General features: G+C 36.7%; 1 protein-coding gene across 1 annotated transcript in view; it reads right to left on the bottom strand.

Annotated features, from left to right (window-relative positions):
• Positions 1 to 17,839, bottom strand: part of eIF2Bdelta (eukaryotic translation initiation factor 2B subunit delta) — a 139,994-nt gene that overhangs the window by 98,704 nt on the left and 23,451 nt on the right. Inside the window, exon 4 of the mRNA XM_090385680.1 lies at positions 11,159 to 11,356. Coding sequence (XP_090241806.1) covers positions 11,159 to 11,356 — 198 coding nt within the window. The remainder of the gene's footprint in view (positions 1 to 11,158; positions 11,357 to 17,839) is intronic.

Here is a 17,839-nt window from a genome sequence, read left to right as displayed (position 1 = left end):
GAACTGCAGGTTCCAAAGCCATTCATTAAAAATCCTCCCAATAGAATGCTATTACTTGAAGTAGCTGGGTACTGAAGTTATTATATGTGATGCATCACTGCCTAATTATCTTATGTCCCTTTTGAAAAGCATTGCAAATTCCATGCATATTACATGTTTCTATCAATACTGGATATGGAAAATATGAGGGTCATTCTGAAACTAATGCTTCCATGTTTTTTTCTTGGATACCACTACAGCTATGCCAGTTTAAACTGTATCTAAATAATATTTATTTTTCCATATATACACCACCACCACTTTGTATACCAACTGGCACAGAGCCTGAATATCCTATTTCATAAAAGTTGCTCTCGGTCTCCAAGCTACACCTATCAACAGCCACAAAGACAGTACTAGAACAGTGTTCCTCACAGGGGCCATACTTCACATGGGTAAAGAAGTGAAAGTCTGATGGTGCAAGGTCATGACTGTGTTGGAGATGTGAGAGAAACAGAACAGTCCACCGAATTCTGCAATGGTTTTCCTTGGTAATAGATCAGGTTGCTGGTATGGGGGTCTGGCATTGTCATGATGGAGACATTTTTCTTTCTTCTCTGGCCTCACTGTTGCATTCATGTCTTCAGCTTTAGTACCCTCACACAGTGGGCAGAACTGCTAAAGTGTCTGTGTTTGAGGAAATATATAAGGATAACCCCTCTCTCTTTTTCCAAGACACAGAATGTGATTTTTCCAGCAGATAACTGAACCCTGAATTTCTTCTTTATTGACAAATCCTTGTGTCATCACTCCATTCCATAGACTGCTGCACTGACTCTGGTTCATAGTGGCACACCCAGGTTTCATTATCAGTGATGAAACTTGGATGTGAGATGATTTTTTTGATGCTCTCAAGAAAAGTGATGAAACATGAGAGACGATTTTCTTGATGCTATCAAGAAAATCATCTCTCATGGTCTCATACTACTTCAGAAGATCAGCACAAGCCTGCACTTTCTGCTTCTTGTGATTTGGCATTAGGATTTGTGGAACTCATCTGGTACACAATTTCCTGTATCTCAGATTGTCCAGAATTGTTTTCGATGCATTAAAGCCAATTCCCACCCTACTCATGCACACATTTCACAGGTCTTAATGTGTTAGTGTTCAAGAATCAGTTTATTCACTCTCTATTTTTTTGTGGCACACTATAGCCAAAGAAGCTGATGTGCCAGTAAAATACTCAAATCAACCAACCAATCTCTTTATTTTCCACCACTGTTGTAGTGTGAGGACAGCCTGACTTTGGCATGTCTTTCAAACCACTATCACTGACATGACTAATGCGCTGTGTAACTGTGCTCACATCCACTGTCACATTCCTATAAATATTTTTCAAATGTCAGTGAATATCAGTGGGCGAAATGTTCCCGGTATCCAGGAATTCAATAATACACTGCAGCTTCATACACACATCATTATCACCCTCCATTTTCACAAACTACTACAGTCTTGTTACCTGGCACAGTGTTGAAACTTGCAGGATATTAGTGGTAATGTTTAAATTTTCACTTGATGCCATTACAGTTTGTATGCAACATCACACAAGTGGTGGGGGATAAAGGTAATAGTTTGGAGTGTCCCTAATAAAACATGTAATATACAATATTTGAATATGATTAGAACACGTTTCAATAGCTTAAACTGTACTTTTAACTTCTTCATTCAAGAGTTAAAATACTTTTTTTTATTCACAATGGGACCACTACTGTTCTTAATCAAGAGAGGAAGTTTATACAAGAATAAGTCAAAATTACTAATCGTCAACAAAAGCCCTTTAAATCCACGTTTTGTTTTAGGAAATTTTATGTTAATTTTCCAATTACATATAACATAAAATCACTAAGAACTGGTAAACCAAGGCATGTGCATTACAGTAACCTATCTCCTTTAAGAGTACATTAAGCAGGAGCTTAAACTATAAAAGTTTTATAATTTGGACATGGCATTTAATTCAGCTTACTTTTAGTTTAATCATATGAGGGTCTGTTCAAAACATATCTTTAACATACGAGAAAGTGACAACTTATGGAGGCGGATGACTTAATCCCCCTCTCAAATAACATGATTTTCCCACTCTTGAAAGCACTTTTGGAAAGCTGATTTAAAAATTAAACAAAAGCATGGGCAGTCACATTACTCTTTACTGTTTGTATGTCATTATACTGATGTCCTTTCAGGATTTTTTTCAGTGCACAAAAAAAAAAAAAAAAGTCCTATGGAAGCATATTTAGTGCAGATGGGGGTTGCTGAACTTGAACATTCTGTGTTTGGCCAAAATACTCTGTACAAGTAGTGACAAATGTGATGGCGCATTATCATGGTGAAGCAGACAGTCTGCAATTCCACCTTTCTGTTTTTTTTGTTCAGATTTCAAGCATTTCAGAACTTTAATGGAGAACTCTTTATTAATTGTCCAGAATTTTTGCTGCACACTTGCCACACTTTGCAACTGGATTCAAAATTTTATTTTGAACATTATATATTTGGATTTCAGAAAAGCTTTTGGTAATGTTGCATGTAAAAGACTGCTGTACATATTGGAGCAGTGTGGCATTATAGGTAAGTTGTTATTGCTAGAGATAAGGAATAGTTGAGGGGGAGAAGACAGAGTGGTTATCAATGGGCACTGCTCTTCTTGGACTAATATTATTAGCGGTGTCCCACAAGGTTGCGCTGCGCTCACTGTTTTCTATATTTATTAATACAGTAGACTCTTGATTTTCCAGGTTAGATGGTAAAAAAAAAAAATTCCCTGATAATCAATTTCCCGGTTAATCCAAAAATACAGTTAGTTCCCAACATATGTAAGAGATACATTCGCAAACTTCTTATGTAAGTCAAGTTTTACAAACTCGGGAATGACAAAAAAAATATTACTACTATATCCCTGATATGCCAAAATTACAAAAATCACACAATATCCTCAGAAGAATGAAAAAAAAAAAAAAAAAAAGAAAGATATATATTTTTAATTAGTTCAATTAAAAACTTTATTTGGGGACAGTGGTGAAGTAGCCAGAGTGGCACATAAGAAAAGAAAACATAAAAGGAAGAAAAAATGCATGTTATTGTACTGTAAAAACTGATTTGTATTTTGTAGCCTTGGTTATTATAGTTGACCTCATTGGTGCCAATTGCTTCACCGCTTCTCATATTCTGTCTTTCTCCTTTATTATTGTGTTCAGCGTTGCCACTGACAAATCTGAATTCTGCGCAATACTTGTTAATGTTTGGCCATTTTCATACATCCTTATTTTAATTTTCTGATCCAACTCGATCGCTTTCCTCTTGATAGATTTATTAGTACCGCTGTCACTTATTCTCTTAGTTGCACCATGATAACAATCAAAATTAAATTTTCTGAAACAAACTTCACAGGGTTAAGGCAAAAACTCACTATTATCCGCAAGCTCACATTTTACTAAAACACCTTTCTGGAGATCACTACAAAAAAAAAAAAAAAACAATTAAAACAATTTGCACTTTCCGGGTTACTGGGCTTTTCTGTTAGTGCATCTAATTATAAAAGGATAGTAAACTCAATCTTATTGCATTTGCGATAATACCAATAGCTGGAATTCTGTTGCTTTTTAAGTTATTATGGTGAAATGTATGTCCCCTTCACTGAAATCTTCAGTCATATAAAAAAAAAATATAAAAAACGTTACATAAGTCGGGGACTTACTGTATCGAAAAATATTCAGCAACCTATATAAAAAGTATGCCGATAGATAAAAAAATGAAAAAACTTACCACATACTACTCACATGTCCAATACGATGTTTCCCTTTATTTTTTACGATGTCGATTTTAAATTTCTAGATTTAAAATCAGCCCTTAATTTAGCCTCTTTATTTTTTACAGTGTCACATATGGTTTGGTCACCAACATTATAATGGTTCTTTAGAGATTTAATGGTGCACTGTTTTCAGACTTTTGAATAATTTCAAGTTTTTGTTTAATTCTCTTGCATTTGCCCATCATTTTCGTGATTTCTAAATAAAAAAAAAAAAAAATTACTAAAAAAAAATTCTGACATTCCTGCCATAAATAACGAAACAAAATTTGTCCTTTTGTAGTGAGACGGAACACAACAATCTATATGATGCACTAAAACAAACTAAACATTTGGTCTCTTTTTTTTGAGCGATGGGTGTGAAGACAGCGAGGATTGCAAGATATGCAACCCCCGCTTCTTGTCGCTCATTTACGACTTGCAAAACATCTCTTTATACCTATTCTAGTTATTACTTGAATTTTATAATTTCAGGTTGGTTTTTTTTTTTTTTTTAAATTTGGAGTCTTGAAGTGTCCCGGTTAATCAAGATTCTGCTGTAATATTAATGAAGGCATATCAGGCTTAATGCTTAAGTCTGAAGATGATACAAAGGTTGGCAGGATGGGTAATCACAGTAACCAGCATATGCTGTTGCAACAAGATCTAGACAAATTAGGCATATGGGCTGCAAAGTGGAACAAAAAAAAAAAAAAAGTTTAATACTGATAAATGAGAGAAGTATTCCATATGGGGAGCAGTAATTGCAAATAAGCTATCAACTGTGTGGCACCATACTCAGGATAACAGAGAATAAAAAAGATCTGGAGGTAACTGTGCAGTAAGATATGAAGTTCTCTGAGCAGTGCAGACAGGTGCCAGTACAGCTCACAGTTGAGGTGTCTAAGGCTTTGAATGGATTGAGTAAACTCAATGCTGATGGAATCCTTCCTCTTTCTCAGACTGCATGAGGTGGCATACATTCAAACTGAGAAAGGATGGCTGCAGGGTAGATGTGAAGAAATTTGCCTTAGTCAGTGGACAGTCGAGTGTTGGAACAAACTCCCATTTGATGTAGTAGAGGTGGGTAATTCGAATAAATTCAACACAGAACATTGCCCATTGCAGAGTCCCCATATACTATTTTAAAAAAAATCAATGCTGATTTTAATGCAAAATTTAAAACACACCCATGCTCAAAATTTAGTGCACTCCAACATTTTGATACATAATGAGATGTAAGAAGATGTATTTATTATCAGCTCACAATAACAGACTGCCATAAGTGAGTGAACAGCTTACTCCCTGGAGGCAAGGATGAGACATGTCTAAACGCATTGTCCTGACCTTGAAAAACAGACATAATCCACAAACTTTAAGCAGATCTCAAATAAACAAATGATAATCTCTCTCTCTCTCTCTCTCACCTTTCCTGAGAATTAAGTGTTTACTTAATTTATTTACTTTTAAAGGGAAAAGTGAATTAACAAAGAACCTGAAAGGATAATTTTTCCTGGTTTTTCAAAGTAGCAAAGCAAATCCTGTTTAGTGATTGATTTTATCACAGAACATTAGTTGACAGTGGTTTGTTTGTGAAGGGTCATACCTTGAATGGCCATACATAAATCTGTTTCAAGGTACAGATAACAAACAAGTTGAGGACATACATAGGAATGTGTCATATAATAAAGCTTTTTTTTTTTAACAAAAGAAACTTTGAAGAATATGATTAGATGCTAATCTGCAAAATGCAGTGTAACCCAAAAGATGGAAGCATACTTCTCCAAGGTGCATGAACTTGACCCGAGTTGGGCTACTTTGAAAAACAAGTCTATTATTTTATATACACTACTGTGTGAAATACAATGCAAAATCTGTGCAAAGGTGTTTATTGTAGAGTTTTTTTTTTTTCCTACACATAGTTTAATGCTTGGTGGACCAAACAGTAAAGCAGTTAGAATGGCACATGAACAGAAGTTTTGAGAACAGCCTCCATCAAAGCCACTATTATAACTACGTTCCATCAAACTTAGTGCAGAATGATAGGAAAGGAGACCAAGTATTACCAATGTATCTGTAGGAGTAGTCTTTGTTAAAATTTTGTAGCTATCAAGACTATATTACAAAAGAATTGAATGCAAAAGGAACTTCACTCAAGTTAACAGTGTATATAGGTGATGTTTTCATATCAAATCACAATGGCTATACTAATGAATTACATGACACTGCCAAGAAACAGAGGAGGTGTACCGCACATAAACCTGAGTGATGCTGCATGACTTCAAGAATTTTCTTCAAAACATTTGGTTTTTTGATCACAAGCCATTGTCAGGATATACAAATGAAAGAAAAAAAAGCTATCAGGAAACCAAATTGTCAGGATATACAAACAAACAATATTTCCTAGGATTCCATGGCCAAATGAACTTAAGTTCTTTTATCTTGTGGGATCACTGGCCCTACTTTACTGGCCATGTGCGTTTACCACTTACCAAGAATTATTGCAATAATGATTTTCACTCCAAGATAAAAGTTTCAAAAGGTAATGGTTTAAACAAGACAATGCAACAGCCCACATTGCAATACTGACCATGAACTTACTGTAAGCAATACAGAAATCATTTTATTTTGAGAGGAAGAAACTACTCACATCCACTTCACAAACCTGATCTAATACCACCAGATGGGAATGTCAAAGAGGAAGTTTTTTTAACATCATTTCAATAACTCTACAACGTCAATGGGAAAACATAACATGTTCTAAGCAATATATCAGCAGAGACCATTTGAAAGATGTTTACAAACCTTGAAGGCTAGAACAGCGTCTTGAAAATTTAGAGGCTTTTAACTTGAACAAATCTTACTATAAAATGAAAAAATTTACTGTAATCAATATCATTCTAAATGAAACTATTCTGGGCTACTCTACTGTGTGCTATATTTGATCATGAATAAAGCGGATGACATGAAATGCAAATCATTTTTGGTTCCGGTCTAGAAAGTTTCAGGAATGACTTTATAATTAAGTCAAAATTGAAATCAACTATTTGTTTTTGTCCCTTTATATATCTTTGATATTCTTATATATCTTATAAGATTTTTGAATTCTGTTTTGAATGGGACTTACAATGATATCTTTTGAGAATATGCAGAGTTTTAACTTCATGTTATGCACCAGTCTAGGGGAAGGCTGCTTAGAGTGGACACCTGTTTTCTCATTTGTCACACGTACTGAAGTCATTCTCGTCCACCACAACTGGAAGCACATATGGAACTCATTTGTTGATATTGATTTTAGTGCCTTTAACATACTGGACTACCATAAAGACTCAAAATGTGGCACATTAGCATTACCGTTCACATTAGTAGAGGCATATGATGCAAGAAAGCAAGCTTATATAGTATAAGCCAAAAAAAACCGTTCCCATTTCACATATCCATTCACTCCAAATGCTTGTTTAGTTCTGCTTTGAACTTATTTAAGTTTCCCACCTCCACTATTGCAGATGGAAGTTTGTTCCAACTATCAACCACCTGAGGGCTAAAGACAAATTTACAATTGTCTTTCCTCAATTTAAATTTATGTCCCCTCAAGTTAGTAATCTGAGCAAGAGAAAGAACCCCATCAGCATTGAGCTTGTTCAAACCATTCAAGGCCTTATACACCTCAATCAGATCACCTTGCAGGTGCTTAGTTTCTAGACACTGCAATTTACAAAACTTAAGTCTTTCTTGGTAACAACAACCTTGTGTTTCACTCAGCAATCTCATTGCCGTTCTCTGTACCATTCCAGAAACTCTACATGCTCCCTAAAATGAGGCCTCCAGACCTGTATGCAATACTCAAGTTGTGTCCAGACCACTGCCTCATACAAAGGGACAATCGCCCTCTTATCCCTGCTAGCAAAATTTCTGTATATCTTTGACAAGACAATATGAGCTACTCTTGCAGCCTGCCTGCACTGCTGCTCAAAAAATTTCATGTGACTGCACAATTATCCCCAGGTCCTTTTCATTCTCTACTACCCTGAGTGTAGTATCACATAGTTGGCATGTTACTCTGGGGTTACTACCACTCATATGCAGTACTTTACATTTGTCAATGTTAAACTTCAGTTGCCACCTCTCAGCTCATCTGTTCAACTTTTCTAGATCCTATTGCAGTAGTATGCTATCATTACAGTCATTGACAACCCTGACAACCTTCGCATCGTCTGCAAACTTAGAAATTAATCCTGATATGCTTTCATCAATATCGTTGATAAATACAGAAAACAACACTGGGCCCAACCCTGGGGGACTCCACTAATAACATTAGTCCACGAAGAGCAGTGTTCATTGATTACCAATCTGTCTTCTTCCACTCAACCATCCTTTTATCCATTGTAGCAACTTGCCTTTAATGCCATACTGCTCTAATTCGTACAGTAGTCTTCCATGTGGAACAGTATCAAAAGTTTTCCTAAAGTCCAAGTATATGATATCAAAATTATTTTTTTCATCCAGTTCCTTTGTAACCACATAATAGTATCCAATAAAATTTGTCAGACAAGACTTCCACTTAACAAATTCATGCTGTGTCTGAACTATAACTGCAGTCTTAGCTAGATGATCCTGCTGTGCTTCTTTAAACAGTGACTCCATCATTTTCCCTGGAACAGAAGTTAAACTAACAGGTAATATTTTTGTCACCCTTTGATCCTCCTTTGTGAATTGGGGTCACATTTGAACATCTCCAGTCCATGGGGATCTCCCCTCAGTCCAAGGAAGCTTTCATAATTTTGGCTAGGGGTTTGCTTACTTCCTTTGCTGCATCCTTTAATATAACTGGATAGATCCCATCCACCCCAGGTGCTATATATAGATGCAAAATATTCATTTAGTTTGTTAGCCACCTGAGCAGGATCATCAACAGTTGAACCATCGATATCCAGTGATCCAATCTGATTCATCCCTTTCCTTCTAGAGTTTACATAGGTAAAGAACTCTTTGCTGTTTTTCTTTGCATCCTTTGCCAAAGATTTCTCATAATCTGCCTTTGCTTGCCTAATGTCCCTTGTGACTTCTTTACAGAATATCTTATATCTGCCATAAGCATCTGTGTCACCTGATAATTTATATGCATCCTATGCATTTTTCTTCTCTGCCATGAGTCTCATTAGTTTATCTGCCATCCATTTAGGCCTAAATATTGAAAAGTATTTCTTAGTTTGGACAAAAAGCCAAGTAGCTTCCAAGATTACCTCCTTGAATGCTTCCCATTTAGAATTTGCTGTTGGTAACATCATCAGTTGATCCCATTGTATAGAATTTAAAAACAGTCAGACCAGTGTAGTCACCTTTACGAATGCAAAAATCCATCCCTTTACCCCCGATGATAGTTACATCTTTAATTAAATCCCACATCGGTACTCTGTGATCTCTGCCTCCTAGTGGTTCCTTTATCTGTAAATTTTTAATGCATGAATAATCACTGCTGATAATCAGATCAAGAGTATTACTCCCTCTAGTTGCCTATTGAACATGCTGATGTAGAAAACAATGATCCAATAAATCCACAAAAGCCTTTCTAATGTTCGAGTGACCAACCCACAAGTTCCAGTCAATATCTGGGAAGTTAAAATCCCCCATTATAAGACAATCTGAATTATTGGCACACACTATTTCTCTTTATAGTTGCTCATTATACACATCAGAGTCATTAGGCCTATAATACTCTCCTACTCTCAATTTTGCTTTCCCAATGCTTATGTCACACCAAAATGACTCAACATTGCACTGTCCACCCATGTCAGCTGGATGCACTTCCTTAGATTTTGTTTCTTAACTAACAGCATGACCCCACCTCCCTTTCTATCCTGTCTGTACACATTGTACTCGCCAAATTCCAATTCTGCATTCCTTATCTGTGTGACACATGTCTCTGATATCTCCACAATATCTACCTTCGATGTCTTCACCACAACCTCAAATTCATCATATTTATTTACTATACTCCTAGCATTGATGTACATGCAAGTATACATACACCTATTCTTATTTATCATAACACAGCCCATGTATTTACTTGTTTCATGACTCCCAGCAGTTTCTGAAATCCCCAGCAACTTGCTTTCCAGGCTGCTGCTCATTCCAATAGAAGCAGTGCAAGGATTATTTCCACCTCTGCCTGCAGCTACTGTTAAAGTATTGGTCTGCGAATCCCCCCAAGCTAGTGGTTTTCTGACCCACTTAACACTGCCTCGATAGCATCAGCAAATATTCTTGCACTCTTTCTATTTAAGTGTACCCCATCTCTGTAGAAACAATCTCTCCTGTTAACAAGCACAGACCATGCTGAAAAAAAATTCTACTTATGAGCTTTGCACAATCTCTCCAGAGCCAGATTGATTGACAAGCCTCTCATCATATACTCCCTCCTATCATGTCTTGGGAGAATTGCAGACACATTCAAATTTAACCACAATTTGCGACTTTCTTTTCAACGTTGACCTGTACTTGCTAAGTAAGTCTGCAGATTAATGTCGTTATTGCCAACATCTACAACAATATCACCCTTTGTGCCCTTAAAATATATCTGCTCTACAACATCATCTACTTTTGCCCCTGGCAGACATACCCTGGTCCTGTTCCACCTATCCTTTTTGCACAATATTTTTCTCATCTCCCTGACAATAGTCACCAACAATAACTAGTTCCTGTGGGACCAGCGCATTCTGCCCTGAAGATTGCCACTGTGTTGCCCGATGCACAAGAGTGAACTCTGGCACTGAGTTGGGTAACTGAGAGCTTGTGGGGCCTCCATTTTAATTCCTTCGAGGGTGTCTACCCTATTCTTCAAACTTTCAGAGATGCCCATCAAAATGCTGAGTTGGCACATAATTTCTTGAGACTCTCTGCACTTAGCACTCACAAAGACATCCTTCTTAGCTAGATCATGTCCTGTTCCAGAAAGTACCACAAACATTTATCAAGTTGCACATTTTTTTAGGCTGTAATGCGTTGGAGAATCTCCCCCTTCAGTTCTCCACATGAAACCAAATCAGGTATGCAAGGAAAATGTCCCAAATGAAAGATTAATTTTTCTGTCAGATATATTCTGAATCTTTGGATTAACTGAGGTACACAGAGAACTAAAATTAATATCACTAAACAAGTTCCAGAAATGCTTCCAATCATGGCAGAAGAGAACGGTTTCATGTAGAGCTGCGCAAGGGTTGAAGAGGACAAAAGCAAATAATTGGTAAATTAAATTTTATCTTACTTTAGGGTTGTTCCTGAAACTTTCTGGCCGCACCTCACATATGTGAAAATTTTGATAAATTTAATTAGTTTACTTACCTGATTCATGATTAACCTGGCTGTCTTCACTGGTGCTCGCTACAGAATTAGATATATGTGCCAAATGTGATGACTTTTCATCTGTTTTAGGTGGTTCTTTTAGAGTGATAGCTGCCTTCTGAGACTCTTGCTGTGCTTTTCTTTCTGCTTTAAGCTGAGATTTTGTTTTTTGTACTGATACACTAACTTCTGAAAGGTCTTTAGTAAAAAAAAATGTAAAAAAGAGTAAAATTAAACAGAAAAATCTATTGCTAAAATAACTTATTCTCAGTAACAAAGTACAGCCACTCCTCGGCTTACATAATACTAGACTTACGGAAATTCAACTTTACGTATGTTTTTTTCCAGCAGGCGCAACTTAAAAAAATCGTAAAAATGTATTTTGCATCCCATAGGAATAAATCATGAAATAAATCATGAGGTATCATGAAAATATCATAATGTGAATCCAATAGCACATTGTTTTTCTTTGATAATTCGTTCCAAGACCGCGGAAGTTGAAATTTTCGCTATATAACTAAGCTATTTATCTCTTTAAAAGGCCATTTTTATAATGGAAATTGCACTATACTTTCATCGTTATCATATGTTCTGTTATAAGAATCAATTTTGAATGCCTTTGTGATATTTTTCTAAAACACATTTCTGGAGGTCACTAACAAAAACCATAAAAACAATTTATACCTTGGTATATTAGGCTTTTCTGTTAGCGCAATCTATTATAAATGGGTAGTAAACTCGATCTTATTGCATTTGCAATAATACCAATAACTGTAATTCTGTGGGTTTTTACATTAAGGTATTAGTCTCCTTCACTGAAATCTTCAATCATATAAAAAACATAAATTTTCAAAATCTTCTCTTCATTCTTATTTACTTATTACAATGGTGAAGGGAAGGACCAAAGGAAAGTATAAGTGCTGGCAGTGCTAGGAATCAAAACAAAATTGATTTAGAAATGAAGATGATTAATTAAGAAGTACGAAGCAGGACAAAGTTTGCCATCTATTGCATGGAATTAGATGGCAAACTTTGTCCTGCTTCAACAGTCAATACTATTTTAAGGGACAGTGCACGTATAAAAGAACATGTTAATGGATCAACGCATTTAAGATCAACAGTGATCACAAAACAGCGTTCAGGTGCTATATCGAAGAGTGAAAAGCTATTAATAATATGGATGGAAAATCAGCAGAAGCAAGTGCCCCTGAGTCCAATGGCCATTCAAGCAAAAGCAAGGAGTATTTATGAAGATATTAAGGATAAGTATGGCAAACCCCAAGCCAAGTTCGTGGAAAGCATTAAAACCAAAAATTCCAAAACATTAAAGTATGTGGTGAAGTCGCCAGTGCCGATTCTTTGCAGCTGCAAAGAAATTTTGTGATGTGTTGGAAAAAACTCCTTCTAAATCTCCACAGTGGTGTGCTTATCAGCTGGAGAGTTAATTCTGGAAAAAAAGTAAAACTTTCTGCCATTATGCCTGCCTCCTCTCTCTTTTTGTAATTTTATAATTTTCAAATTTTTGTAATTTTGTACACTTTTTAAATTTTCCTGCACATGAGAAAAAAAAAATAATAAATAATTCTATTTACATGTCCGACAAACATTTTTTTTTTTTGTTCAATCAAATTTGAGTGCTGCATAAGCATTTAGGGAAATTCTGACTTACATAAAATTATGACTTACGTAGAGTTCCATGGAACGCAACGCTTATGTAAGTTGGGGAGTGGCTGTACTCGAAATTATCAATTAATAGAGTATTATGAAAAGTTTTCAAATAACCTTGTGCAAATATATAGCCCATAGGAATTGTACTTTAAGAAATTCATCAAATGTGGTGGGAGGCAATTATTATTATTTTGTTTTTCTGTACTTGCATTCATTTTACATGAATAGCACGAACTGATAAAACTTACTGGTGGGTCAAGTCACCCTAAAATACTGATATTCATGTGGCTGTTTGTACCTATGACAGCCACCAATAGTGCACATTGAAAATCACAGTCAGAGAATGCTAAAAAAATACCCCTTTCCTCACATATCTAATTGTAATAGAAATACAGAATATTTTCATTACATGCAAATATTTTGTGCAGTTTTTAAATGTAGCTACTAAAATAAATGAAATAAATATGCATTTTATGAAAATGAATAACTTCCTTTTTTTTTACCAGCACCTAATATTTTATTATTAGAGAATTCCCCTCTTCCAAAATAATATATACTCAAAAATTGGCTTTTATACAGTTGATTTAGCATATTTTAGTTACTTAACAAAGTTTGATCAAAAAATTTTGATCAAACTTTGTTAAGCATAGCAGTAGCTAAATGACTGTCAATGCATAGCAGTAGCTAAATGACTGTCAGTGGAGCTTAAAACAAAATCGTTTGAGCATACCCACATCAAGTTTCAATTTCTTTTCTGTGTCAATCAAACAGAAAACTGCTTTGAATTGATACCTGTGTTTTTCATTTGTTTTATGTACTGATAATGCTGACATCTAAACAATATATAAACATTAAATTTTGTTGTAAGCACAAAAGTCAGCCACAGAAACATGAAATGCTCATTAAGGATTCAAAGGATTCATTAGAGAAATTCTTTGCCTCAAGAAAGAATGAATCACACATCAACGTTCTGAAATATTCAAACATTAATGAAGTCTACATCACTTGATCAGATTGATGACTGAGCATTAAAGAAATTGAGGAAAAGCCTCTTTCATTTAGGTTGCTTAAAGCAATTTTGACTAAGAATTGGGGCATAACAAACAAACATTAAATTTTGTTATAAGAATCAAAGTCAGTCACAGAAACATGAAATGCTCAAAGTTCATGGAGATAATGCTATCACTAGCAAAACAGTGATTGACAAGCTGTGACTCTGCTCACTGTCCTCCTAGGTTGATATGCCTAGGGTGTTTTTCCCCAACTTTTTTTTTTTTTTTTATGAAAACCCCAAACACGAGAGGCATAGAACCTATAGTACTTAGTACCATACTTGGGTTGAGAAGACGAAAGAAGATATTTGTTGACATTAGACTTCAACTTCTGTAGACTGTAATATTTCAGGAAATACATACGAAGAAAGGTTGTTCCAGAAAATGGCAGCTGAATGAATAAACGAGGAAGATGAAAAGTTGGTTCTGTGAGTTTGAAGTTAGATAGTAAATAGATGTTGGCTGGTGGCGGCATGTGTTTGGAATGTTTTGAAAGAGAGAGCAGGAATTATAGAAGCAAATTCAGAAGAACAGTGCCCATGGAAGTATCTGTAGAAAAGGCATGCAGCAGATACGTTTATGAGACAGCAAGTGAAGAGACTCTGTTAGAGAGGAGTCATTAATTAACCTAACTGCTTCTGAATGGAATCTAGAAGCCAGAGAGAGGTTTTGGGGGCACCACCCCAGATGTGGGAACAATATTCTATGGTAGTGCAGATTTGAAATTTGTACAGAGTGAACAGCTGTTTGGAAGAAAAGTAATGCCGAGAGTGAAAGAGAAAACCAAGTTTTTTAGATGCAGAGGAAGCAATATTTGTAATGTGCTTGTGCCAAGAGAGATTAGAAATCAGGGTTATCCCCAAAAGAGATATTAGCCTCTTCATTTTGCTAAGAAATTGGAGTGTCACCAAAGATAAGCATAGAAGATGAAGAATCCTTTTTGCGAGATATAAGAGAAGACTGAGTTTTAGAAGGATTGAAATCAACTAAATTGTCTTTGCCCCACTGGAGAATTACCTGGAGATTGACATTTAAGGAATTGGTAGCAGATATTCGAGAAGTTGAAGTTGATTGAGCAGGGCAAGGTTTCTCAAAGTGGAAAGTGGAATGCAACGTGCTATCATCGGCAAAACTATGGATAGGATTTCCATCAATGGAAGAAGGTCATTAATATACAAGAGGAAAAGAGTGAGAGAAAGAACTGAACCTTGGGGGACACCAGCATTAATGGAAAAGTTAGAAAACATAGAGCCGTCTACCATCGCCCTCAGTGAGTGATCAGAAAGAAAACTGGATAACCAATTGCAAAAAAACGTTTGGCAAACCATAATATGGAATCTTGTTTAGAAGACCTTTCGAAAGCTTTTGAGGGGTCAAGAGAAATTGCTTGTGTTTCCCCAAACTTTTCCATTGAATTTGTCCATAAATGGGTAACATAAGCCAGAATATCACCAGTGGATCGACACTGACGGAATCCATACTGACAATCATTGATCAGTTGGAAGGTTTCTAGGTAGTTTAAGAGTTGGTGGTGAATTGATTTCTCCATTACTTAAGAAAGAGTATAAGTAATTGCAATGGGACGATAATTTGATGGGAGGGATTTGTCACCCTTTTTAGGAACTGGCTGGATATGAGCAAATTTCCAAGAAGAAGGAAAAACACCTTTGGAATAAGAAAGTCAAAAAAAGGCAGCAAAGAACAGGAGTAAGTTCAGGAGCACAGGTTTTGAGAACAAGTGGAGAAATACCATCAAGACCTGGAGCTTTCTTAGCATCCAGATTCATCAAAATCCTTCTGACGGAAGACCACAGGAGGCATTGAATGGAAAATGTTGGGAATGGTGGGAGGTGTTTTACCAAGATCATTAATACATGAGTTGGAAGAAAATGGGATGATAGCAGGTCAGCTTTATTCTTGGCTGAAGTGACAACAGAACCATCTGGTTTGGACAGAGGTGGGAGCAGAGATGGGCAAAAGTTGCGGCCAATAGCTTTGGCAACAGACCAGAATGGTCGGCTACCATTAGTGCAAGAAGCAAGCTTTCTACTCTTAGCCTGTTCAAAATCTAGTTTGAACTGATTAATAACTGCTTTACAATTGTTGCGAGCTTTGGTGTAGGCAGAAAATGAAACTGAAGATTTTGAAACAAGCCAATTACGATATGCAACATTCTTCTTTTGAACAGCCTTAGCACACTTGTTAGAAAACCAGGGTTTAGATAAAGGACAAGATTTTAAAGTGGAGTGTGGGATAAAGGATTCCATTCCTACAAGAATAATTTCACTGACACGATCTGAGCAAACGTTGACATCAGAAGTTTTGAAACAGTAATCTGAGTAAGGAAAAGAAGAAAACAAATCTTGCAGATCATCCCATTTTGCATTCTTGTAATGTCAAACAATACGATGTTAGGAATAGCCATTAGATAAAGGCTCCATTGGAGAAGAGATAATCACCAAGTTGTGATCTGAGGTGCCTAAAGGGCCACTCACTTCGACCGTGTACTTAGAACGATTGTTTGTGAGAAAAAGATCAAGCGGGTTGGCTGCATGGTTAGGATTGTCCTGTATTCTTGTAGGTAAATGAACAATCTGTGCAAAGTCATTAGTAATTGCAAAAGCCTCAGCATCTCGAACAGATGGGTCGGCGTGACTAGAAAACGGAAGCCAGCTGGAGTTGTGAACATTAAAATCACCAAGGAAAATTACCTCACTGTTAGGAAAGTTGGACTGGAGAAAGTCAAGTTGCAAAGAGAGGAAGTCAAAGAGTTCCAAGTGATTAGTGGAGTTGGGAGAATGGTAGAGACAACAGATGAATTTGACATAATAAGATAGAGAGATTTTAAGCCAGAGAAGATCGAAATGAGGAGATTCCAAATTACCAAGTCTCTGACAGGGAGTATCGGAATGGACATTTGCACAAGTACCAGCTTTGAGGTAGTGAAATGAAAGGAATCAGACAGCGAATAATTTGGGCAACTGAGATGAGCAGTGGTCCAATCAACTGATAACTGAGATTCTATCAGAAAAAGTACACATGGTTTGGCAGACTGCAAGTGGAAATGGACATCGTTGAGATTAGAATTGAGACCACGTATATTTGTGAAATGAATTAGGAAGTGCTTGGGAGGTTTACATCTTTTTGCAGATAAGCTTGCTCTATTAGTTTGACAATTCATGGTGTATTCAATAGTAAGAAAAAGTGGGTGGGACATGCTGTATGAAGAAATGAAATTTTTGGATATGGCATACACATGGTAAGAATATACCCAGATCCTTGACATAGCGTGGCCTCGACAATGCCTCCCCCCCCGCATACACACTACTCAGACTCCCTCCAGTCACTATCTGGCAGAGTAGAGGTAGCAAGATTATACACTAGCTGATCCGGAAGCCTCCTAGAGAGTTACCAATAGGTTCGGTCCGGTGTACTAACTAGCAGCCAGCCTGTGAATACCGTTTTAGAGCTGTACTCTTGAAATGTAAGGAAGATTAGATCTTGCCATGATGTTCATCATAACCTCAGAAGTCATCAGTCATACTGCATGATGGAAGAGATGGGGAAGGGTTGACTGGAACTTAGCTCTGGAGACTAAATATGGGTTCCACCACTTTAAGCCCCCAATAAGCAAAGTGGTGGTATTTCACCTGTTGATGAGAGTCATCTACCACCTATTACTGCCTGGTAACATAAGATTGGTGGCATTCCTCCATGTGGTGTGGGTGCCACACCTCGACCCCTGTGCTTATGTTGGTTCACACCTGAATGGTCACCACACAGTGTGCATGTGCATGGAGGTTATACCCAGGGTTACTAACAGTCCCACCATCGTGAAGGTGCAAACAGAGGATTTGGCTGTCACAGACTGTCCGGACTTCGCTGAAATTGGGTCCATTTGGCTTGAATGTCACCCGAATATCAGTTCCATCAGCATTTATTTTAGACTCCCAGGTAGTAA

This window comes from Mastigoproctus giganteus, chromosome 12, assembly GCF_048544385.1.
Source record: "Mastigoproctus giganteus isolate SK-2022 chromosome 12, ASM4854438v1, whole genome shotgun sequence".
In the NCBI taxonomy this organism is placed as follows: Eukaryota; Metazoa; Arthropoda; class Arachnida; order Uropygi; family Thelyphonidae; genus Mastigoproctus; species Mastigoproctus giganteus.
Note: the sequence above shows the minus strand (reverse complement) of the source record. Positions and strands in the feature narration are given on the sequence as shown.